General features: G+C 49.9%; 1 protein-coding gene across 1 annotated transcript in view; it reads left to right on the plus strand.

Moving 5' to 3' along the window:
• The first annotated feature begins 19,129 nt into the window (after window positions 1-19,129).
• The window catches only part of LIMD1 (LIM domain containing 1), a 71,790-nt gene continuing 64,733 nt past the window's right edge, over window positions 19,130-26,186 (plus strand). The window contains exon 1 of the mRNA XM_061196629.1: window positions 19,130-21,150. Within this exon, the coding sequence (XP_061052612.1) occupies window positions 19,764-21,150 (1,387 nt within the window). The 5' untranslated portion in view covers window positions 19,130-19,763. The remainder of the gene's footprint in view (window positions 21,151-26,186) is intronic.

Genomic DNA, 26,186 nt, shown 5'->3' on the forward strand with positions numbered 1-26,186 from the left:
AGTAATCGAAGGCAGGGAAATCAACACTGACCTTGCTGGGCAGGTTTTGGGGATGGTTGTTACGGGAGGAGAAGCATATTTGGAGCATTTTATGCATATCTAGATGTAACTAAGGAATTCCCTTGATGAAGGAAAGAAGATTTACGCACTGTCTTCCCATCATGGAGGACTGGATAAGAGTAGGGGTGAGCAGCAGGTGACCCAGAGACGGCCTTCCTCACTGACCAATGGCACATTGGCACCTACCCAGTTTCACTTTGTAAACTTGTTTCCAAGAACGTTTCCATCTGACACATGCCAGAGTCACATGATGAAAATGAGGGTAGATGGGTACTCCCCATTCTGTGAGAAAAAGATGGACCCCAGGTCTGAATGATGGGTTCCAAAGAGTGGTTATGAGTCCCCTGACACAGGAGACAGAAGCAGATGCAGCAAGATGATGTCAAAGTGAGATGGTAATATACTGGCTTCTACTGAGGGGAGATGGTGAGGACTAGTGGAAGATCTCTGGTTTCTGAAGGGGAGTGGAGTCAGTCAGGTGAAAACAAGAAGGTGGGGTGGTCCCAGCAGAGGGGACAGCCTGTGCAAATGCTAGGTGGTAGGAAAGTACTCAGCATCTTTGAGGAACTGAAAGGCCAGAGTGACCAGGACATAATGAATGAGGGCAGGGGACCATGCAGAGGTGGGTGGGAGCCCGTTTAGCTATGTTAAGGATTCTGGATTTATTTGAGGTTGATGCTGTTTGCAGTTCGATAATGCTAACTACAATGGATATTGGTTGAAAAAATGAGTGAGTGGGTGAATGAATACATATTATCAAGTAAAGAGATGAGAGGCACACAGACATAAAAATGGAGACCCACATGGGACAATGAGACTTTCAACTGAGGCCAGAGATGCTGAGAACTTCTTTCCTGTGTGGCACTTACCCCCAGGGTCCTGGCCTGCTCCTGCCATGTCACAGAAGAGGGAAAGAGGCCCTGCTGAGCTGGGGCCACCACCATCTGTGACCCTCCACTGGAGACCAGCTTCTCAGCCCTCACACCTTCCTCCCAGGTTCCCGCTGTCTATACAGGGAAGAGACACCCACACACGCAAGAGCAGCAGGGCCTCTGAGATCCAGGGCAGCCCTGAGAGAGAGATGAGACCCATAGAATGTTCTTCTCTAAACACTGCCCCTGAGTAAGGCATCCACACTTGCAGAGCCACCACCCAGCCTCAGAGGGCTGACTTGACAGGATGCTTTACTGTAAAAGGCAGAAGGGCAGCCCCTCCAACCTCCGCTTTCCTTCCTTTTCCCCTCAATTTGGAATCCAGGTGTAGGCCTGTTTTTCCATATAGATTTGGTGTGAGGTTTGTACACACTTGAAGGAGGGATGTAAGGGTGCCCTTTCAGCCAAGGTGACCCACTGCTGCCCAGGAGGTGACAACACTTCATCATGGCCTTTCATCCAGGGGCCCCCCCATCCCCATTTTAAAATTCATTCATGTGCATGACCACCTGGGGTGAAGGTTTAACTGGGAGTGTTTCTCACTGATTTTGAATAAACCCAGAGCCCCAGTAAGCCCTAGGAGGCTGCCTCCCTCTCCCAGCTGCGCCCCTCTCCCCACTGAGCTCAGCCGCACCCTCTTTCAGTTCCTGGAGGGTGAGCACTGCCCCACCACCCGCTCAGTCCAGATGCCCAGCCACCCTTCCTCTGGTTCTTCCCCTCGGCCTGCAACACACTCCTGGTTGAAACGTCACCTCCTCACAGAGTCCTCCCTAACTATCCCACTGCTCACCTATGCTTTGCCCCTCCTGCCCGATTGCGCTCATAAGAACATGTTCTTTGCCTTCCCCAGCACTTTTTACAACCTGTAATTCTCCATCCATTGCGTGACTGTGCCATGTGCATCTGTCTCCTGTCAGCTGGAGGCTCCATGGGGCCACGAGCACATCTACTTCATTCCCACGGCTTACCCGGCACTTAGCACAGGGCCAGCACTGAGTAGGTGCAAGTAAATAATTGTTGAATGAATGAAATGAATTGTTATTACAGTGCTTTTTCCAATCTGCCTCACTGCGAGATTCCGCAGTATCAGTTCCTGGGGCTGCTGTAACAAAGTACCACAAACTCAGGCTCTAAGGGAGAGTCTTCTGTGCCTTTTCCTAGTTTCTGGTGGCTGCCAGCAATCTTTTTTTTTTTTTTAATTTGAAATTTTTAAAAACTTTAGTGAACATTCCATATTGTTAATTTTTCTGTAATTTGTTCATATAATTTGGACATTTACATTGGGGTAGTCTTTTTTTTTAATTTATTTATTTATTTTTGGCTGTTTTGGGTCTTTGTTGCTGCGCGCAGGCTTTCTCTAGTTGCAGCGAGCGGGGGCTACTCTTTGTTGCGGTGCGCAGGCTTCTCATTGCAGTGGCTTCTCCTGTTGTGGAGCATGGGCTCTAGGCACGTGGGCTTCAGTAGTTGTGGCATGTGGGCTCAGTAGTTGTGGCGCACGGACTTAGTTGCTCCACGGCATGTGGGATCTTCCCGGACCAGGGCTCAACCCCATGTTCCCTGGTTTCAGGACTTAATGAAGCTCAGGTTCTTGATGTCTCATCGCAGAAAGAATTCAGTGAGAGACAAAGTGATAGGTAAGAAGTGGATTTATTTAGAGAGAAACAAACTCTACAGACAGAGTGTGGGCCATCTCAGAAGGTGAGAAAGGCCTGCCAGCAATCTTGACATTCCTCGCTTGCCCCTGCATTGTCCCAACCTCTGCCTCTGTCTCCACATGGCATCTCCTCCCGGCTCTCTGTGTCTCTCCTCTTCTTATAGGGACACCAGTCATGTTGGATTTAGAGCCCACCCTACTCCAGTTTGACATCATCTTGACTAATGACATCTGCAACTCCCCTATTTCCAAATAATGTCACATTCTGAGGTTCCAGGAAGGACGTGAATTCTTGGGGATGGGGTGGACACTGTTCAACCCGGTACAGGTCTTCAGCTGCTCTTTTCCGTCTGATTTCTCTACCTCCTGCCTATGTTCCACTCACTGCCAGCCCCACACCTCCCCTTGGTAAATGGTAAAATGACCCTGTTACTTCACCATCCCTCCCTGCTCCCTCCTCCTCTCCCATCCCTCTTCTCTAATCTCCCAGCACCCAGAATCCCTGGTTAAAGTCACATTACTTGACAAACAAGAGGATGGACTGCTGACTGCGTCCCATTGCACTTTATGTTTCTCAGTGTGAAGTCACATGTCCCCTCATACTTGAACATGGGAATCACCAGCTCACTGAGGTGCCCATCATGGGAACACTCAGTGACTTGGGCGGACGTGAATTAAGACAGGCTGGAGCTCAGTGTCAGCGCTCTACAGCAGGCACCACAAAGGCATGGGGATGCCACGTGCACCTCTCATGAGGGAATCTGTCTCTTCAGAAGGGAACAGAGGGGACTTCCCTGGTGGCGCAGTGGTTAAGAATCCGCCTGCTAATGCAGGGGACATGGGTTCGAGCCCTGGCCCGGGAAGATCCCACATGCCGCAGAGTAACTAAGTCCGTGCGCCACAACTACTGAGCCCACGTGCCACAACTACTGAAGCCCACACGCCTAAAGCCCATGCTCCACAACAAGGGAAGCCACCGACCGCAACGAGGAGCCCGCACGCCCAACGAAGAGGAGCCCCCACTCGCTACAAATAGAGAAAAAGCTGTCACGCAGCAACGAAGACCCACTGCAGCCAAAAATAAATAAATAAAATAAGTAAAATTTTAAAAAATAAAATAAAATATATAAGGAACTCAAATTAAAAAAAAAAAAAAGAAGGGGACAGAGGGATGACCCCAATTAGAGACAGACTATGGCATAAGACTGACCTTGCCCTCCAGGCAATGGACACTGGGGCTGTTTCCTGCATTCCCATCAATTTCTGGAAGCTCCAGGTGTGTTAACTTGGATCCTCTGAGACGCAAGTACCAAGATGAGATTCCAAGCCTGCGCAGGGGATGGGGAGGGAGACGCGGGAGGCTGGGAGAAGGAGATGCTGGTTGACCCCTGGGAAGGAGAGAAGGAAGGGAGAAGAAAGGTCTTCCCCAGGCCAAAGTTGCCTGTTGGAGGAGCCCTGCATCTCCCAGAAACAGGCCTGGCTTAGCATCTGTCTCCGCCAAGCTCAGCCAGGGGCTGGGAACAGCCCATGGGACATGTAGCCTCAGCACACCTGGGTTCAGAGCCTGGCATCAGGCGATCATGCTCCCCATAGTTGGAGATTGGAGGGCCTACCAGGGGGTCACAAGGGCCAGCAGTTCTCTCCCAGCCCTGCCATAAGCTCAGGCCCTACCAGGGGAAGAAGCCTGGGGTCTGGGGGATCCCAGGTAGGTCAGCTCTCAAGTGGGTGGGGGCTGCAGGAGGGGGGCCCCGGCGCCCTGAAGGTCACCCATGACAGCCAGCCCACAGCAGAAGTTTCCATGAGACATTTTCACGTCAATGAGGGCAGGATGCCCTCGAAGGAAATGAAACCGTGAAATCATTTTCAACACAAAAGGCCCATTTATTTTGACAAGAAAAAAAAATAGTCACTCCAACCAGCCCTCAGATGTGGTGGGCGCCCTGTGGACACCCGTCTTGTGGTCACAGTGCTCGGAGGGCATGGAGCACATCCTTTCCATCTTTTGGGGTTGTTTTTTTACAGGTTTAGAGGATTGTGAGCATTTTGAGTTCCCCAGTAGACTGGTTGTGCTAAATTGACCAAGCGTAACGCATAGCTTTGGCCTCAGGGGTACATTTTTAGCTCCTCAACCGTTGAGGCTCAAAGAAGGGGAGGAGGGTGGGTGTGAAGATGTCAGCGGGTGTGAAATCAGGCAGACAGAAATAAACAGGGCGATCCTCCTTCCTGTCTGTAGGGCTCACGTTCCCCATGTGGCAGGGCACTTCTCCTCCCGGGTAGCAGATGGGGAGCGGCTTCACACCCAGGTCCTCAGGTCACAGTTCCTCTAGCAGCTCCAAGGGCGTTCCTCAGGCTGCCCGCAGGCTGCCCTCACAGCTCACACCCCAACCATGTTGGTTGATGAAAATGTCACAGGCACATTTTTCTTTTTCATGTTGCTCTACAAACATAGCACAAAGGTCCCCAAGTCCTCTGGCTTGGAGTCACCCACTTCCATATCACCCAAGTGAAATAGATCCAGCCCCTGTTCCCATGACACCAGGGAAGCCATGGCCCTCCCCATGGAAACTGCCCCACCAGTGACCTCCATGATGCAAACCCACAACAGGGATTGACCCTCCTCTTAATGTCACACACTCTTTCTTCTCCTGGTACCTCCCTGGCTGCTCTGCCTCAGGCTCGTTTTCTGGCTCTTCCCTCTCTTTGAGCTCTTCAGGACTTGGTCCTGGGCCCTCTGTTCTCTAGCTACACCCCCTGCCCAGGTGAGCTCACTCAGCCTCACGGCTTCCAACACCAATGACTCCAAATCTAATGTCCAGCCAGACCTCTTTTCTGGCCGCTCAGCTGGCTTCTTTGCCTCTCCTCTTGATTTCTCCCTCCAACCCTGTTTCCCTCCAAGTCTGCTCCCTTTCAGTAAATGACCTGTCACCTGTCGCCCAACCATCCAGTTGCGCAAATGGGAAACTTAGGAATTATCCTTGATTCTCCCCATTTTCTTGCCTCTCACATATCCATCCACAATCTCCAGGTATCTCGAGTCCATCCACTGTTTTCTGGCTCCAGGGCCATCTCCCTGATCTCAGTGCCATCCCCTCGCCAGCCCTACAACAGCCTCGCCTTCTCACCCATCTCCTGGCACCTATCCTTGGCACCAACCCCACTCCCAAGTCTATTCTTAACATGGCAGCTGTGCTAATCTTTTCAGAGCTTAGCTCAAATCACGTACTTGCCTTAACAATCCCCAGGGCCAAACCCAGCGGCGGGCCATTGAGAGCCCCCTCCCTGTCCCAGCCCTGCTGGCCTCAATGCCCCCTCTCCCCCAGTGCTCCCTGCACTCCAGCCACACTGGCCTTGCTGCCCCAGAACTGGGAGCTGCTTTCCATCTGCAAGAATGCTCCCCTGGTATCTGGCTTTTCCAGATCTCCCTTTAAATATTCTCCCTAACAGGCTCCCTGAAAATGCCTGTGCCTTTATTGTACAGAGAACTTTCATTGTTCCCTTCACTTAATCTCTTCCTTTTGGACGCTGAGCCGCATGTGTGTTTTGGGGGGAGGGGGGTGGCAGGGTAATAACCAAAAGGCTAACTGATGATTTTCATCTGCTCCAGGGCCTCACTGTTAGTACCACAAAGAATTGGCTGAACAAATAAATGACACCTGTTCTCTTGCAGCGCCACAGATCTCCTACCACACTTGTAGGTGGAGCCCAGGGTCAAGGGCATGTGCTTTTCTCCCCAAAGACTATCTCCATGAGCTGAAGAGGGGCCATGAAAAATCCTATTCTCCTTCTTCTAGAGCAAACTGTAGGGGTCATGGCATTTCCCCTCCTTGCTTGTGGTGACTACTTAGTGTACAGAGCTCTTGTTAATACAGGGCAACTCCACCCCCTGCCCCACCTCCTCCCTTGGCAGCAGTGACTGAGAGGGGGAATCACCTGACTTAACCCGGCCAGAGCTCCTTCCCAGGAATTTGGGTTTGAGACAGGAAAAGCAGAGTCAATCTTCCAGTGATTGCCTGGACTCCAACAGGCGGGACCTGAGCGTTGGGGGTGGTCACCATGCAGCCCGAGAAGCCAATGGCGTGGCCGTGGTGAGCAGAGAGGAGAGGGCTGAGGCGGCACCCTGACTGAGCACCATCCTTCACACACCCAGCATCACCCGCGTTCCGGGCCTTATGCACCATGACATAGCCTGCTGTCAGCTTCCTTTATTCTTAAGGTAGGTTGAGATGGGCCCTTGTCACTTGCAAGCGAAAGAATCATAAATAATTCAGAGGGGAAGTATTTGAAGATTCAGCCTATGGATGGTTAAATAATGGGGCTCTTTATGAAAAAGTCCCCTGTAGTCTGGCTTCTCTAGAACCAGACAGATCCCAGTGTGACCCTGGGCTTATCACTTAACCTCTCTGAGACTCAGTGAGCTCATTAGTAAAATGAGGATAATAATGTCCACCAGTGGAGAAGACAAAAGGGATAAAAAGTTATGGCAACCAGGATTTTCTTATCATCTGCCCAAGGCTCTCTATTCCCAGGCATTGGTGTATTTGGCAATAGTATCAAACGCCTTAAAGATGAGGCACATACCTTCTGACTCAGCATTGCTTGTGTAGGAATTTATCCCAAGGGAATAGTCATATTATGCTAAGATTTATGAACATCAATGTTCACCATAGCCGAGAATTGGAAACCACTCAGTGGTATGGAACCGGTTTCACAAATCATGGTATATCACTGCCATAAATCATGTTTTAGATTGTGGGTCTTAACCTTTTTGGACCCCTTAGAGGATGTGAGGAAAACTACAAGCCCTGTCCTTGGGAAAATGCTCGTAAATACACTGTCACGAAATTTAGCACATCATTTCAGAAAACTGGTGGATTCACAGAAGCTCCATTTAATGAATTATGATTTGAAAGAATCATTTCATGATATGTGTCAGTGTACTCAGTGGCATAAACCGAGTAGAAAAAATTCAGACTACCAAGCAGTCTGTACAATATGATCACAATTTTGTAAAACGAAAATAATTTACGTACACACACATATATTCACAGTCATACACATACATATGGTCAGCTCTCCCTTTAAGAGAGAACCTGCCAAGAGGAGACAGTTAGCTGAGAGCCTCCAGCTGCAACATTGGAGCCGAAGCAACGCTGTCTCCTGGCAGCCGCAGCCAATGACTAAGTGTGGTGGAGTACTCGGGCCTGGTCATTCCTGCCTAGCACGAGACTCTTCTAGGCAATCTTTGTGCTGGAGCTTTACGTTGGGTTGGCCAAAACTCTCCCAGAGCTCACTGCAGTCTGGGGCTCTTCCTGCCCAATCCTCCTTCCTTCTCCCTCTGCCCTCACAGGTGTTAGACCTGCATCACAGTCTGTGGGCTCTCCCACCCACTCCTGATCCCTCACCCCTTTTAATTTCACAGGTGATATTTGAATTAATCATTTGCACTTTAACTCTGTCTTGGCTTTTGCTGCCCAGGGGGCTGGCTTTGATATTCTTCTATGTACTTGCCATGCTTTCCCAATTTTTGTCAATTAAATTGTTTTTGGCATCAGAAAACATGTTTTCTTTTACATGAAACACAAATACATATAAAGATGATATCTTTATATTCACATACTCTGCAAATTTGAAGCCCTTGATCACGAAATTCATTTGCTTAACAAAAATTGCGTTTCGGGGCCTCCCTGGTGGCGCAGTGGTTTAGAGTCCACCTGCCAATGCAGGGGACACGGGTTCGAGCCCTGGTCCGGGAAGATCCCACATGCCACGGAGCAACTAAGCCTGTGCGCCACAACTACTGAAGCCCGCGCACCTAGAGCCCGTGCTCCGCAACAAGAGAAGCCACTGCAATGAGAAGCACACGCACCACAATGACGAGTAGCCCCTGCTCACCACAACTAGAGAAAGCCCCCACGTAGCAACGAAGACCCAATGCAGCCATAAATAAAATAAATTTTTTTAAAAATTGCATTTCGGGTTAGGGCCTACCCTAACAGCCTCATTTTCACTTCATCACATCTTTAAAGGCTGTATTCTATTTATTTATTTATTTATTTATGGCTGTGTTGGGTCTTCGTTTCTGTGCAAGGGCTTTCTCTAGTTGTGGCAAGTGGGGGCCACTCTTCATTGCGGTGCGCGGGCCTCTCATTATCGCGGCCTCTCTTGTTGCGGAGCACAGGCTCCAGACGCACAGGCTCAGTAATTGTGGCTCACGGGCCTAGTTGCTCCACGGCATGTGGGATCTTCCCAGACCAGGGCTCAAACCCATGTCCCCTGCATTGGCAGGCAGATTCTCGACCACTGCGCCACCAGGGAAGCCCCTAAAGGCTGTATTCTAAATAGTCATTCTGAGGTACTAGGGGTTAGGGCTTCTTTTTATTATTTTTTTAAAAAATTTGTTTATTTTAATTTAATTTTTTTATATTGGAGTATAGTTGATTTACAGTGTTGTGTTTCAGGTGTACAGCAAAGGGATTCAGCCATACATATACATATATTCATTCTTTTTCAGATTCTTTTCCCATTTAGGTTATTACAGAATATTGAGTAGAGTTCCCTGTGCTATACAGTAGGTCCTTGTTGATTATCTGTTTTATATAGAGTAGTGTGTATATGTTAACACCAAACTTCTAATTTATCCCTCCCCCCGACCTTTCTCCTTTGGTAACCATAAGTTTGTTTTCAAAGTCTGTGAGTCTGTTTCTACTTTGTAATTAAGTTCATTTGTATCATTTTTTTGGATTCCACATATAAGTGATATTATATGATATTTGTCTTTCTCTGTCTGACTTACTACACTTAGTATGATAATCTCTAGGTCCATCCATGTTGCTGCAAATGGCATTATTTCATTCTTTTTTTATGGCTGAGTAGTATTCCATTGCTACTTGTAATGCTACTAAAAGTAGCATTACTAGTAGTAGATAAAGAGGATGTGAAATACTACTGTGCTAGTGGTGTTCCACATCTTCTTTATCTGTTCATCTGTTGATGGACATTTGGGTTGCTTCCATGTCCTGGCTGTTGTAGGTGGTGCTGCAGTGAACATGGGGGTGCATGTGTCTTTTCGAATTGTGGTTTTCTCTGGATATATGCCCGGGGGTAGGATTGCTGGATCATATTGTAGCTCTATTTTCAGTTTACTAGGAGTTAGGGCTTCTTTACATGAATTTAGGTGGGTGGTGGTGGCATAATTTAACCCCTAATGCATGCCTTTGCTGATTTTTCCATGTTAGAACTTAAAGATTATGTTAGTCATAATTAGATTCAAGCAATAGGAACCACGAAATAAATGGCTTAAGAATATAAGAATTTATTTCTTCCAACCACTTACAAAGTGGAGAGAGAGTCAACCCAGGGCTGGTCTCGTGTTCCCTGGTGTCAGAAATGCAGCCTCCGGGACTTCCCTGGTGGCACAGTGGTTAAGAATCCGCCTGCCCATGCAGGGGACAAGGGTTTGATTCCTGGTCCGGGAGGATCCCACATGCCGCGGAGCAACTAAGCCCGTGCACCACAACTACTGAAGCCCGCGTGCCCAGGGCCCGTGCTCCGCAACAAGAGAAGCCACCGCAGTGAGAAGCCCACGCGCCACAACGAAGAGTAGCCCCCGCTCACCACAACTAGAGAAAGCCCGTGTGCAGCAACGAAGACCCAATGCAGCCAAAAATAAATAAAATAAAGTTTAAAAAAAAAATTGTGTTTCATTAACCTACAACAGTTGATCTCCTGTCTCACAAAGAAGACAGGATGCTTAGCAGCAGCAACAGAACTTTCTGGAGCGTTCAGAGCAGAGGGCCAGCCCTGGGTGGGCTGGGTGTACCTTCTCTGTCCCCACTGGAACCCCGTGCTATGCCCCCAATCCTTCGTCATTCTGTTCCAGCATTCTGGATCCTCTCTGCGGGAACAGGGCTGGATAACAGAGACACACACTCTTTCTTAGCTCCTTTTTTCCCAGATCCCAAACAGATGGGGCCTCTTAAGGGTAAAGAGAGGTCCTGGCTGCTTTGATTCGTTGAGACTCCCAGTATATTTGAAAACAAATAGCATCAAAATAGAGTTCAAAGTTTGTGGCATATTTTAAATACTTACATTTAACTAAATGGTATGTTTTACATGCTCAAACTCACACAAAACTTCCACACTCATAGCATGATTACAGGATTTTTTTTTTTTTAAATTGGAGTATAGTTGATTTACAATGTTGTGTTTGTTTTAGGTGTACAGCAACCTGACTCAGACATTATACATACATCTATTCTTTTATATAGGTTATATTCTTTTATATAGGTTATTACAGAGTGTTGAGTAGAGTTCCCTGTGCTATACAGTAGGTCCTTGTCTCCTAATTTATCCCGCCCCCCCAGGATTTTTTTTTTTTTTTTTAATGAGTTCCTTGTACCCAATATGGGCAATGTGGCTGGTAAAGGGACAGAGGCATGAAGCTGTGTGATAAATGTCTTCTTGTTTCAATCTTGGTGCTTCTCTGTTTGCCTTCACTTCAAGACAGAGATTAAAGTGTGAGCCTGGGGCCCTGTGTGAAGGGCTGACAGCCCCCTTTGGGGGCCCTTTGGTAGACAGACCACCTTCTGCTTCTGTTCTGCCTGGTTTTTTTCAGGTGGACCAGAGACTCAATGGTTTAATTTTTAGCTATCCTTCTTTTTTCTATCTTTAAACTTCATTGGCCTTTCCTCCCCACAAATACAAACTGTAACCTATTTACCCTAACGTGTGAAAAGACATGGAGGATTTACTAAATGAAGGAGCCAATCTGGAAAGGCTACATACTATATGATTCCAACTATATGACATTCTGGAAAATGCAAAACTATGGAGACAGAAAAAGATCAGTGGTTTTCAGGGGTTAGGGAAGAGGGAGAGATGAGTTGGCAGAGGATTTTTAGAGGAGGGAAACTACTCTGTATGATACTATAATGGTGGACGCACATCATTTTACATTTGTCCAAGCCCATAGAATGTACAACACCGAGAGTGAGCCTTCATGTAAACTATGGACTTTGGGTGATAATGATGTGTTAACATAAGTTCATTTAATGTAACACATACAGCACTCTGGTGCAGGATGTTGACGGTGGAGGAGGCTATGTGTGTAGGGTCAGGAGGCATATAGGAAATCTCTGTATTTTCCACTCAATATTTCTATGAAACTAAAAATTGTACTTCTGAGTACACAAAAGTGTACTTTCCACTCAACTTAAAACTGCTCTAAAAATTACGTTTATTTAATTTTTTAAAAAGGACGTGTGGTTATTATCTTCAGGCTGCACCCAGTGGAGGTCAATTCCTAGGTGGGAAATTCGTGGATTCACAGACTTAGGTGCAGACTGACATCATTCAGAAATCACTCGAGGTAGAGAGCAGACATCCAGGGATCAAATCCCAACTCATCTACTTATCAGCTGTGCGTCCTTGGGCAATTTACTTAACCTCTGTGAGCCTCTGTTTCTCCATCTGTAAAATGGAAGTATAATGGAATTTATTTCAGAGAGCTGTTGTGAGGATTAAATGAGATAATTTATGGCAAACTCTTAGCTGGTGCTCCATAAATATCAGCTATTACTAGCATTATTATTATTCAGGATAATATTCATTCAGCAGTAACTAATGAGCAGTATGCAAGGTACCAAGGTGAACAAGGCAGAGCTGGTTCCTACTGTCACAGAGCTTACAGGCTAATCCAGTCCTCCCTCTAGACACACAGTGTGTTGGGAACAGAAGACACAGTTCCCATTCGGGCTTTGCAGGCAAGCACCCACTGATGTACACACCCTGGAAGCAGCTTCAGTAGCCAAGTGATTTCTTAGATGATTTTGTTACGAGAGGTGATGTGGCACAGAGCCGGGCTGCCTGGGTTCCGATCCCAGATGCCTCCTAGCTGTGGAATTTCAGGCAAGTTCCTTACCTCCTCTGTGCCTCAATTTCCTCACCTGTATAAAGGAGGGGATAATAGAACCTATCTCATGAGCTGTTGGGAGGATTCAACACTGTAACATATGTAGAATACAGAGAATGGTGCTGGGCAAAGCGTAGGTGCTATGACGCTTTTAATAATCGTTGTTCTTGTTATGACTCATCAACGGTTCTAACCCTGACTCCAGTGAGATGGTAACCAGCAGAAAACAAGGCAGAGCTCCTTGTTGCCGATGAAGAAATCCAGGCAGCATGGTGGAGTTCTCGAGAATATACCTGTCTCGGGGGTGTTTATCCCACGGCTATGCTTGCACAGGTGTGGTATGGTTTATAAGTCAGTCATGGCCACAGAATACGTAATAGCAAAAGCCTGGAAGCAGCCTAGATTTCTGTGAATAGGAGACGGGTTAAGAAATCCATGACTCACCCAAAGACAGAAATATTAGCCCTCTGAAAGAATGAGGCAGCTGCATGTGAAATGATGTGAAAAGATTTCCAAGAGTATTGTTAAATGCAAAAAGCAAGGGGCAGTGCACTTTTACTTTCTGTTAAGAAAAAGAAATGCGCGTGCCTGTGTACTTTGGTAATATGACGGTGGTTGTCTCTGGAGGGGCACTGGCTCTCTGGGGCTCACGGGCAGGAGGGACTCCTTTTTCCACTGGGTGCTCATTTGCACCTTTTGAATTTTAAGCCATATACATGTATTTAAAAAAAAAAAAAAAGTAAGCAGAAGATTGGTGCTGATTCAAAACTTATTCCAGTTCATTGTTCTGTTAAACATATTCTGCTGATCTCTGAGCAGATGGCCCGGGAGGGGTTGGGCCAGGGCCAGGGGGCAGCCTCCCTTCCCGTGGGTGTGTGGGGAGCCACGTGGGGCCCTGTGGCTGGCACATGCCTGCAGCTGGTCTTCCCGTGTGGCGGGAGGCCCAGGGTGTGGGACTGAGACTGGGGAAGGATGGGCTCCAGTTGCCTGGCAGGGGCTGCACACACAGAGCAAGGTCATGGTCCTAATATCTGGGTCTGGCCTGGGCAGCTTTCCCGGGGAGACAATCATGAGACAAAGCCTCGTTAGAAGCACCAGGAAAGGGCCTTCATCGCAGCTGCTTCTCTCCATTCATGGGACAATTCCACAGTGAAACTTGGGACCAGAAAAGCCTAAGGTTCAGGAAACAGATTTGGAAGGACCAGGGCTTCCTGGCCTGCTTGAGGCATCAGTGGGATGGAAAGAGCCCAAAGGAACCTGGGTTCTTATTTCTTCATCCATTTGCCTGGCTGAAATACAAAGATTCTTTTCAGAGCTCTCCCTGAAGTAGCCCTCCAGCTTTAGGACACACACAGCATTGTGTGCAGGGACATTCCCTGTAGCCAAGCAAAAGTGACAGAGAGGCCCTTTCAGTTAACTGCAAAATAAGCAGGGCTCTGTCCAAAGACAGGAGCCCTTTGCCTCCTGGGCCCCCTGGTAATTCATAGGTTGTCTGAGCACCGTTTACTGCCTACAGCCTATTGGATGAGTGTTTTTCAAATGCCGTTTAGTCAATAATTCTTTATACACACTTATATAAAAAACATATATGTATGCATGCAAACAGATATTCTTAAGTCCAATATCCTTTATACTTTCAAACACACACACCTACAATTCTACGTAGTCATACTCTTGACTAGCAAGATATATGATATGCGAGGCAGATCAAATATTTGGTACAAGGTAATCAAACAAGATCTGCAGAAGGTTTGCAGTGACATACAGTTACAAGAGTAATAATACAGCCTCCTTATTTTGCTTCTCTGAATCTGGGTCACCATTAAGTCCAATTAAATCTTTCCACCTATAGATGGTAACGTTTGTACTCCCTTTTTTGATGTGGCTCATGCATTCACTTACCAAGCATTTGGGGAACAGTGCCAGGCACTGTTCTAGGTTCCTGGGATATAGCGATGAACAAAATGCGCAAAGATCTGTGGCCTTGTGAAGTTGGCATCCTGATGAGGAGACAGCCTCACTTCGGTGGCAGGTAGGGATGGGGATGGAGAGAGGGGCATCCAGACTTCCCAGGGGAGTGAGTGTTGAGTGGAGACCTGAGGACTGTAAGTGAAGGAGTCACGGGGATATCTGGGGAGCAGGTTCTAGGCAGAGAGACCACAACTCTCTTGCCCACTCTAGTTACGTTGCACTCACTTGGCAAAAGCCAGCCCTGGTTAGACCCAACTCTCCACCTACTCCACACCCACATCAGTGCAGCTGAACCCCCTCTGGAGAGACACGTGCCCCATGCTGGCTGGCCTCATAGCAATTCAGGCCCAGGATCTGGGGTGGGGAGCACAGAGGAAGCTTCATGCTTCCATCACAAATGCTTCTCCAGCCCATTCATTCTCTCACTCCCCTAGACGGCCAGTTCCCAGCAACAACTCCCCGGCCTCGCTCTCAGCTAACTCTCTTTACCTCCTGTCCCACTGAGAAAATTAATCAGAAGAGCTACCTACCACTCCAAGATGCCAACACCTTACATACTTACCGATCAGATTATTGCCCAAATCCTTGCTCCTTATTACCATGGAAGAAATGTGCAGGGGAGCCCAGCCCCCCTTTGCTTCTCAGGCATGCCACTCCCCAAATCCTCCTCTCTCTCTCCTATATTAGCAATTCTCCTTTCCCCGGCCACTACCTCATTCACATCTGCATAGAAACAGGCAGTACCATTTCCCGTATTGAAAAAAAAAATTTTTTTTTAAACTCTCTCTTAGTGGCACTTTTCCCTCCATTCCACTTTACCCAACAAAACTCTAGGGAAGAGTTGTTCAGATGGCTGCCTGTCTCTAACCTCTCTCCTTCCTTGTGCTCTTCTCCAAGTCTTTGCTCAGGTGTCACTTTCTCAGGGAGACCTTCCCTGACCATCGTATTGACAATGGCACCCCCTCCATATGTCCTCTTCCCAGCTTCATTGTTCTCAGTAGCTCTCATCACTTGCTAATACCCTCTATAAGGCATGTATCCATTTTGTTGATTATCTACTCCGCCCCCCTACTGGGATGTAAGTCCAAATAGGACAGTGATGTCTGCTAATTTGTTCAGCTGTCTGCCACATCCCCAGCACCTGGAAGAGGGCCCAGGGCGTCAGAGGTGCCCAGCAATGTTTGTTTGGTGAATGAATGAATGCATGGTAAGGGCTGGGCGAGGAGCGGCAGGGAAATCACTGCAGCCGGAGCAGACTAAGCAGGGGGCATAGGGGAAATTAGGCGGGAGGGGTGGCAAGAGGCCCGACCACATAGGGTCCAAGGGGAGGGTCTTACTCTAAGTGTGGTTTGGGACGCTGCTGGAGGGTTTGGAGCTGCGAAGGGACATGATCTGATTGATGTCACTGAGACTCTGGGCCGGTCAAGGTGAAAATTCCACGTTTCGAGAGTGTGCTCGTGGGCAGGCAATTTTTACATCCTCGTGCTCATGAAAATAGACTTCAAGGAAAACAGACTTAAAGGAAAGTTCTGTGTTGATGATGGCTTTTGTTATATAGAAATGGCTTTACAGGTAAAATCGAATGTAGGACATTTCTCACTCAGCAAAATGCAACACAACAAAACAAAACATTATTGGTAAGCACTTACACAGAACCATCCATGCTCACCTACTTACTGATAAAAATATTTAGCTCTTCAGTATCTTGCTTTTTAAACAGCTGGTGTGCAAGTATCAACACCTTTTTTGAGATATTAACCAACAGACATTTCTGAGCATATGGTACAGGCAAAACTGGCCTATGTTAAATAACCGCAGCTGGAATTCTAAATGCTGGGCCCAGAATTTGAAAATGTCTCTGCCCCTTAAGCAATAAACAGCAGCAGTAAAACACCCAGCAGTCTCCTGGCGACGTCTAGCATTTCTAAGTACGCTTTCAGGCGGTATACTATGTGGTCCAATGCTCATGAGATGCCATCTTTATAAGCTGTTTTGTAAAGGTATAATGTATTCGCTAAGAGGGGACAAGATAGTCTGGCCAGGAAATATGTGGATTGTGGGTTTAGGTCTATGTGTTTTGTTGGTGGAGTTGGTACAGCTGCTTCTAGAATTGCAGTGGGAGTGGGGAGTAAAGTCCACAACTCTGAGCGTTCCAGGCAAGCCAAAATGGGGGTATGGGGGCTTAGAAGGGGACCAAGGATGGTGGGCCCTGGCAGCTGCCAAGCTAGGACGAAAAGAGAAGACTGATTCTAAAGAGGTGCTGGCTGGTGTCTATGGCTCTTGTAGTACCAGGGTCCCAGCTATTATAACTGAGCACACAGGAAGCTGGCTCTGGGCTTGCTAGACTTTGCAGGGGGATGGCTGCGTGTTCCCAGTGCTTCGTTAGCTCCTTCCCCAATACTGAGGGTCAGGCAAAGCGGGCCACAGCCTTCCACTTTGATAGATGTCCTCACCGCTCTGGGCACCAAGGGTCATTGCCACAGTGCTTCTAGGAAGCTCAGGACTTGGGACTCTAGACCAGTGGTTCTCAAGTGTGGTTCCAGCAGCATCAGCATCACCTGGGAACTTGTTAGAGATGCAGATTCTTAGGCTTCACCCCAGAGCTGCTGAATCAGAGACTCTGGGGGTAGGTCCCAGCAGCCAGCGTTGAATAAGCTCCCTAAGGAATTGTGATGCGCGTTGCAGTTTGGGAACCACTGATATAGACCAGTTCCAGGCGATGGTGCTGCTGCACGTCCTGGGACCATACTTTGAAAACCAGTGTTCTAGAAATTTCACAGGCAAATCACTCAGGTAGGTTATGAGTAAATCCAGTTATTAAACAACAAGTATTACTGAATACCTAAGGGCTGTTTAACAGTGATTGCCTCTGAACAAGGGGATTGCGGGCAACTTTTAAAACTTGATGTATCTCTGAATTGTTCAAAGTTGTTATTATAAACATGTATTACTTTTGCAGATAAAAAAAGATATTTTAAAAATATAAATACCTCATTCCAGTATAGTTCTTTACAGTAGTGCTTCTCAAACTTTACTGTGCAAACCATTTAGGAATCTTGTTAAAAATGCAGATTCTGGTTCAGTAGGATGGGGGCGGGGGAGGCAGGGCGGTGAGATTTTGCGTTTTCAACAGGCTCCCTGGTGATTCCAGTCTACTGGCCCACGAACCACACTTTGGATTTACAGAGTACAAAGTACTGACATGTGTATTACATTTTTTGTTCCTTGTTACAACCCTGGCAAACAGATTCACTAATTCACTTATGCAACCATTAGGTACTACAACATACATATACTGGACATACTGATATGGTCTAATGGGGTGGAAAACCAACCAACCACCAAAAAACCCACATGTAAACAGATAAATATAAATAGTGATCAGAACTGATCAGGAAATAAAGAGGGTGCCGAAAAAGAAGGGCTCTAGGAGGAGGTGATTTTGGCAGTGACGGTAAGGATGAGCCACGGAGAAGTTCAAGGGCCAGCTCTCGGCAGACACCAGGAAGCTCCTGCAGCTAGCAGGCAGGGAAGGAAGACCCCCAAATCCGGAAGGGGGAGGGGGTGGAGGCAGGGCCCGCCAGGGCAGGAAGGCCGTGGTAGGGGGCCGATTTCAATCCAAATGCGGGGTAAGCATTGAGGGTTTTAGCAGGGAAGTGACTGGTCTGGTATTTGCCTTGGGATCACGCTGGCTGCTGTTCAGGAAATGAAACCTCCCCAGGGTCCCCTCGGAGGTGGTGCAGGGAGTGCTGGGCCATGCGAGGGCGCCCAGGAGTCAGGCCCGGCGCCCTCAGAGTCGCGTGGATCTATTCGGGGGGTCAGGAGTCCCCTCGTGAATAACGAGCCACCAGGGCACGTGTTTTTATTGCCGCACAGAGGACCTCAAATAAGCGCGCTCCGGGCAACAACATGACTTTTAACCCCCTTTCAGAGGACTTGGGCTCGCATCCACGCTTTGCTGGTTACGATGGCATCTTGGACACTTCCCCCTCGGTGCCTCAGTCTCCCTACCTGTCTAGGAGGACTTGGGCCAGCCCACGGGTGACATCCTGGGTCGCCAATCCTGCATCCCCGTGTAGGGGGGAGGGTACGACTGGGGCAGAGGCGGCACAAGGGGTTGGCTTCCCACCCGTGAAACTGAGGCATGGTGGGGAGAGGAGCGCGCGCCCTCCAGACTCCCGCAAACTCCAAGCGGCACGTCTCGTCTCCACGCAAGCTGTCCAGGCCGCCTGCCAGCCGTCTCCACGGAGTAGCCCCCGCCCAGCCCTGCCCGAGGACCGGAGCTGGGCCGGGCTTCTCAGGGGGCCGCAGTGGCGGCGGGGAACTCGGCGCCATCCCCGGGCTCGAGCGCTGGAAGAGGCGCGCGGGACACACCTCCAGGTTCCCCAGACCGATCGGGCGCGGGCCTGCCCGGGGGCGCCAGCCTCTGCGCACGCCGACCCCGCCCCTCGCCGGCGCCCCCGCCCCTCGGCCTCCTCCTCCGCCTCCGCCTCCTCGCAAGCCCGCGACGTGCCCGGCCGGCGACCGAGCTGCAGGGACGGCGTCCGGCGCGCTCACTTCCGCGTCCCGCCGCCCTCCGGTCCGCGCGCGCCCAGCCACCGCCGCCATCGGACAATAGGCCGCCCGCCCGGCTGCCGTGAACTTCCTGCCGGGGCCCCGCCGGCCCGTGTGCCCCGGACTCTGATCCCTCTCCGCGCCGGCCGGGATCGCAGCTCCGCGCCACCAGGGGAAGCAGCAGAGGACCGAGCGCCCGGGACGTTCCAGCGCCTCCCGCCGCCGCGCCTTTGCTCCGGCCCGGCGGGTCCGCGGCCTCTGCGCTCTTCGCTCTGAGCGACTTAACCCCGTCCAGCGGCTGCTGCCTTGTTGTGGGTTTCCGAGTTTGGTTGCTTAAGGAGGATGTGATTTTTACCCCCCCTTATTTCTTTTTCGTTTTATGATTTGAAACAGAGAAAAGAACTCACAGCCAGCTCGGACAGCGAAGCGCCACCAGCTGCCCCCACGTGGACACCTCCGAGAGGAAAGGGAATTGGAAGCAAACTTGGTCCAAGTGACTTTGAGGCCTCACCGTCGGCTGGACTCTAAGGCCTGGGGTCATGACTCTCATGCTGGGCAGGTGGAAGGCTTTGCCTGTCCTGGGCTGGACGTGAGTCTCTGCCCTTCGCCAGCACCTCCACCGGCCCACCTCCACACACTCAATACCCAGCATCTAGGCTAGGCCCGGACACTTGTCAGCAACATGGATAAGTATGACGACCTGGGCCTGGAGGCCAGTAAATTCATTGAGGACCTGAACATGTATGAGGCCTCCAAGGATGGACTCTTCCGAGTGGACAAGGGTGCAAGCAACAACCCGGAGTTTGAGGAAACACGCAGGGTGTTTGCCACCAAGATGGCCAAAATCCACCTGCACCAGCCGCACCAGCTCCTGCAGGAGGAGACCCTGCCCAGGGGGAGCCGAGGTCCCGTGAACGGTGGGGGCCGCCTGGGCCCACAGGCCCACCGGGAAGCTGATGGGGGCAGCAAGGTGACGGGGGATGGCGCTGCGAAGCCTCCTCTCGCTGCCTCGACAGTGGCCCCTGGGACAGCCACAACCATCGCGGCTGGGCAGCCCTTGTCCCCACCCCAGGAACAGAGGGCCAAGCTGTGCGTCCGTGGCGCGAGGCAAGGCAGCCAGGACTGTGGCTCCAAGGAGAGCGTGGCGAGTTCTGAGATGTCTGCTTTCCATCGGCCGGGCCCCTGTGAGGATCCTTCCTGCCTCACCCACGGAGACTATTATGACAACCTCTTTTTGGCAAGCCCCAGCTGGGGCGATGAACCAGCAGTGTCCCCCAGCATCAGGCTGGGTGTAGGAAGTGGGTGGTCTGGCACGCCAGGGAGTGGCCCACCACTGTCCACACCCTCCAGGGACCATCACCTATACCAGCTGCAGCTTTCCCCGAGCTCCAGCAGGTCATTGCAGAGCAGCCAGGATGGTGGTGTTGGTGGCCACAGCAGTGAGAAGCCAGCAGCTCTTTGGACCACCGCCTCCTCCCAGCGAGTGAGCCCTGGCCTCCCCTCCCCAGGCCCAGAGAACGGGGCCCTACCGAGACCTGCTCAGCCCAGGACCCCTTCTTTCTCAGCGCCCCTGGCCCTGAACCGCTCCAGTCAGGGACCTCTTCCAAGAACAAACTCGGGGGTAGGGAGTGAGGTTTCAGGCATGATGCCCAAACCCACTGTGGACCCTCAACCCTGGTTCCAGGATGGCCCCAAATCTTACCTTTCTAGCTCTGCCCCTTCATCCTCGCCAGCCAACATGGACAATATGCAGCTGGGTGCAGTCCCTGGGCCGGGTCCCAAGTCTGGCTGTACAGACGCTGGCGCTGGTCCGAAGCTCAGCCTTGTCCATCCAGTGATGTCCACCCTGCCTGAGTTATCTTGTAAAGAAAGTCCCTCTGGCTGGTCCTCTGATGGCAGCCTGGGGCCTGTGCTCCCAGAGAGCCCCGGTTCCCCCAGGGTGAGACTGCCTTGCCAGACCCTCATCCCGGGCCCTGAGCTTGGACCCACGGCTGCCGAATTGAAATTAGAAGCCCTCACCCAACGTCTGGAGCGTGAGATGGATGCTCACCCGAAGGCCGATTACTTTGGTGAGTGAGAGACTGGTGTGATTGCCCATGGTGGGTGATGGGGTCCCTGCATTTGGGCTTTTGGGGGAAGTGCCCCCCACCAGGGATGCTGTAGCTCTCCTTGAGTGGCCTGCCTTTTTGTGTGTGTGTGTGTTCCTCTTTCAGCTGCTTCTTCGGAAACTTGAAAAGAAACTTGAAAGTATCCCTAGGCAGAAAGCGGATCTTGCAGCTGGGGGTTACCCATGTGCGAAGGGCGGGATTACTCATGACTGCTCCCCCAAAAGGGAAATGCTGTGATTTTGGATTTCAAAGGTTTTGGGGGTGACTTAGAGCCTCTCTCAGTGACCGGCTCAGGCAGGACTTGAATGGGCTTCTTAGGTCCAGGTACGCCGTGAGTGTTCCATCTGTAGTTGGCTGGGCCAGGTGGCTCTGGCTGTTTGAGGACTAGTGGTCGGGCAGGGGCTCCCTGCGGCTCCCTGTGTGTGCGCGTGTCTGCCTGCAGGTTCTGTGTTCAATTGAGGGAGGTGAAACACTAACATGGAAGGCTTTGTTCTAGAGCAGTAGTTCTCAAAGTGTAGTTTGGACCCTTAGCCTGGGAATTAGTTAGAAATGCAAATTCTTAGGCCGCACCCCAGACCTACGGCATCAGAAACTGTGGGGTGGGACCCAGCAATCGGCATTTTCACAAGTCAGCCCGGGATCCTGATGTTCTGGGAAATTTGAGACCTGTGCATTAAGTACCTTCTAACTCAGGACCCGCCGCCACCCCCCCCCCACCCCCGCCAGCTGGCAGCCAGGTTACACCCCCAGTCGTGGCTCCCAAGAGGATGGAAGATGCTTCTTGCTGGTTTCACTCCAACTTGCAAGTTTTGTTTTCTTCTCTTTTAAAGCCACAAACTCTTGGAGACTGCTAGCTTCAGCTTTTTTCTCCTCACAGGGTTTGGAGGCAGCAGGAAAGCAGTGATATGCTTCTGTTGAGTAATGATGTAGCCGTCTCATAGGAGCGCTAACTAGAAAGACAGCCTATACTTTTAGAAGAGTCTGAGGGTTGGTTTTATTTTATTTTATTTTTTCATTTTTGAACTCTGCACAACTGAGGTCACGATTTCCCCACATGAGGCCTGTGAGCCCTGGGAAGCTGAGTGCCGCTGGGGTGGCAGCTCTGCCAGGCAGGGTCCGGGAAGGCCCTGGACATGGAGGGTGACCGGCTTGCTCCTTTCCGTCTACCTCATTCTGCGTCAGTGAGTGATTCTGTCCCAAGGTGCTTGGAGGGTTGGGGTCCGAGGCACTCAAGCTAGCACTGTGTTCTCGCTTCTCATGAGAGCCTCGCGGGAACAGCTCTCACACCACCCTGGGCAGTCAGAGGTCGGGGTGACTGTTTACTGGCTTATGTTTTAGAGCACGTAGCACCCTCTTACTGTGAACCATCTCTTCTCCTTTGCAAATCCCCCACTTTGGGAATAACACTTGGCTGGAAAAACTGTGGGTTTTTTAGTTCAAACTGTTGTTGAATTTTTTTCTTCCAGTTTTATTGAGATATAATTGACACAGCATTGTATTAGTTTAAGGTGTACAGCATAATGATTTGATTTACATGCATCATGAAGTGATGATCACAATAAGGTTAGTGACCATCCATCATCTCATATAGGTACAAATTAAAGAAATAGGAAAAAATACTTTTTCCTTGTAATGAGAACTCAGGAGTTACTCTCTTAACTTTAATCTATAACACACAGCAGAGTTAATTATATTTATCATGTTATACATTACACCCCTAGTACTTGCATACCTTATAACTGGAAGTTTATACCTTTGACTGCCTTTGTTCAATTCCCCCTCTCCCGCTCCACCCCTCTCCCACCTCTGGTAGCCACAAATCTTATCTCTTTTTCTATGAGTTTGTTTTTGAAGTATAATTGACCTACAACACTATGTTAGTTCCTATTACACAACACAGTGATTCGGTATTTCTATACATTCCAAACTGATCACCACGATAAGCCTAGTTACGATATGTCACCTTGCAAAGATAGTATGTAGTTATTGACTATATTCCCCACACTGTACATTTCATACCCATGACTCATTTGTTTTGCAACTGGAAGTTTGTACCTCTTTCCCTCACCTATTTCTTTCCTTCCCTACCCCTCTCCCCTCAGGCAACCACCTGTTTGTATCTATAGCTCTGTTTATGTTTTGTTGTGTTTGTTCATTTGTGTTGTTTTTTTAGATTCCACATACACATGAAATACAGTATTTATCTTGAATTTTTAATTCAAGCTCATTAAACAACAAAACAGCAGTTTTATTTTTTCAGGGAGGCAAGTTTATACACTGCCTCAGAGCAGAGATACTGACTAACACTATCCATTCATTCAGCCCATGTTTATTGAGTGCCTACTTTGGGCCATGGGGTACATAATGAATGGGACAGACAGAAACCCCTGCTTCCCCAGAGCAGACAGTGCAGTAGAGGGCGACAGGAGATGAACAAAATAAATAAGCAAGTATGAGGGAGAGAAATAGGAAGAGGAGAGGATGGAGCCTCCGGGCAGGGAGTGGCAGGGAGGTTTCTGGTTTTAAATCAGGTGGTCAGGGAAGATCCCATCGAGAAGGTGGCATTGGAGCTAGGCTTGAAGGAGGCGAGGGGGTGAACCCTGAGTCCGAGGATGCCCAGGGAAAGGGCGTTCCCAGCAGGGCAGACAGCAAGAGCAGAGGCCCCGGGACCTGGGCTGTGCCAGGCAATGTGCTAGACACTGTTTACTTTACTCATGTAATCTTAGGAAGCCCATTTCACCGACCTGGAAACTGAAGCTCAGAGAGGTTAGATTATTGATCCCAGGTCTCACAGGGGGGACTGGGTGTAGCTGGGGTCTGAGCCCCACAGTTGGGGCTCCCTGCCCATTCTTCTAAGCAGCATTGCCCAGCTGCCTCCCAAGCACAGATGTGAAAGCCTGCTTTATTTATCTATTTATTTTTATGGTTGTTTTTTCCTTAATTGAGGTGAACTTCCTATAACATAAAATTAATCATTTTAATTAATTTGGAATTAATTTAAAAAGTAATGAGTGGCATTTAGCACGTTCGCCATGTTGTGCAAACACCACCCCTATCTAGTTGCAAAACATTTTTATCACCCCCAGAGGAAACCCACCCCCATAAATCAGTTGCTCCCCAATCCTCCAACTCTCCCAACCCCTGGCAACCACCAATGTACATTCTCTCTCTCTGGCTTTACGTATTCTGGATATTTGATATAGAGGGAATCATATTTAAGTTATTTTTTGACTAAGCATTACATTCACATGTAGAAAATTCAAAAGACACAAAAACACATAGAGTGAAAAATTAGTCTCTTTCTCACCCCGGTTTCTAGCCGAGCATCCTGGTGTGATGAGTGTATATGTGTGTGTATCTCTCTGTGGGCCTGCTGTCCACCTGCTCTTCGCCTTTCCCTCTGAACAGTGCGTCTTGGCAGCTGTTGTGCATCAGCACGTGTTGAGTTGGCTCAGTGTCACCCTCTGTGGATGTGCCCCGGGTCACGTAAGCAGCCTCGTGGTGGACTTGAGAAGGGCCAACTGCAAGGTGAAAGACTAGCTTTGTGGCAGACTCCCGGGGGCGGGGCGGGGGGTAGGTTGCAGGGCTGGGGGCTTTGTGGCCTTTAAATGTTGCCTAGTTGCCCTCTGCAGAGGTCATGCCAGGGACCCCACTGCCCATCATATAGGAGGGGGCCTGCCCCCACCTGCTTTGGCAGCTGAGCTTCCAGCCACTCTAACGGGACTGGCCACGTGGCCAAGGAGGACGTCTCTCCTCTGAGCACCTGGCCGTCAGTGTGTGGCCCAGCCCTGCTGTGGGACCTTGAACAAACTGTCCCTTCCAGGCCTCCCCGCTCATCCACAGTACGAGGCTCTTGGCTGGTTGAGGGGCTCACATCGGCAGATGTCTTTCCCTTCTCTAGATCTGGTGTTATTTGAAAGATTTTGTCTGTCCAACACACTACATTTATTACATAAGGATGAAATTTTACTTCTAAATAGAAGAATATCTACTGATACAGGGCTCTTGCCAGAGAGAATCAGGGTAATGTTAACAGTCATCATCAGAGTCGATGTAATTCTAGCCAGAAGCAAAGCAAAGTTGATGTTTGGGTTGCTTACCTGGACCCCTTCCTGGGCATTTGACCTTGTGGGAAGAGCTTGTGAATCCCTGCTGCCACCTTGGAGGACACTTGGGTTTGAAGACACCTCAGTGTCCAGTTATTGATCAGCTTATCACCGAGGACTCTTCTGGCACTTTCCAAGGCCAGGTCTCTGTGGCTTCGGGACAGTTTGGTCCCAGGGAGGCATTTCTTCCCCCACTTTCTTCTCCCATGTTCCTCTGGAGCCTCTTTGTGTCTTCCTGTCCTTGAGGAAAGAGTTAAGAGCAAACTCTTGATGCTTCTTAGAGAACACTGTTGGGTTTCCACCTCCCTGGGCCTTGCGCTCAGAAGGTGCCCCCCCGTGTGGTTGTTTTCACACCACTGTGTTCCCTGCAGAGGAAGTGAAGAGGCCCTCGTGCCGTTTGTTTACTCTCGCCCCTCTTTTCTTCCACGGTAGCCATCTGTTCTCCTCACGCTGGTCGTCTCCCCCCTTTCTAAGGAAAAAGGACACAAATAAACCACCTGCCACAGGCTGGGTTTCCCGGGAAGCTGACTCTGAGACAGAGTCTAGCGTGCAGGGGGCTGACTAAGGGTGCTATTGGGACCCTAACTGTGGAGGGAGGAGGAGGAGGAAGCAGGAGTGGGCAGGGAGGAGCCCCAGCTGCCGTGCGGGCCTGACAAGGCCGGGCCGACCCCAAGCGGGCTCGGGAGCTGGAAAAGCTCTTCAGAGCTGCCCCGAGTTGGGATGAGACGGACGGCCTGGCCTTCACTCTCCCCCACGGGCCGCCCTGGCGTGGAGGTGACTGGGCGAGGCGGCTCTGAGTAGCTGGGGCAGTGCCCAAAGCGGCTGACAGGCGAGGCTCCCTCTTGCCCCACCAGCGGCTGGGCCGAGACTCCTTCAGCGAAGGGAGATCTG

The sequence above is a fragment of the Eubalaena glacialis genome, chromosome 7 (genome assembly GCF_028564815.1).
Source record: "Eubalaena glacialis isolate mEubGla1 chromosome 7, mEubGla1.1.hap2.+ XY, whole genome shotgun sequence".
Lineage (NCBI taxonomy): Eukaryota > Metazoa > Chordata > Mammalia > Artiodactyla > Balaenidae > Eubalaena > Eubalaena glacialis.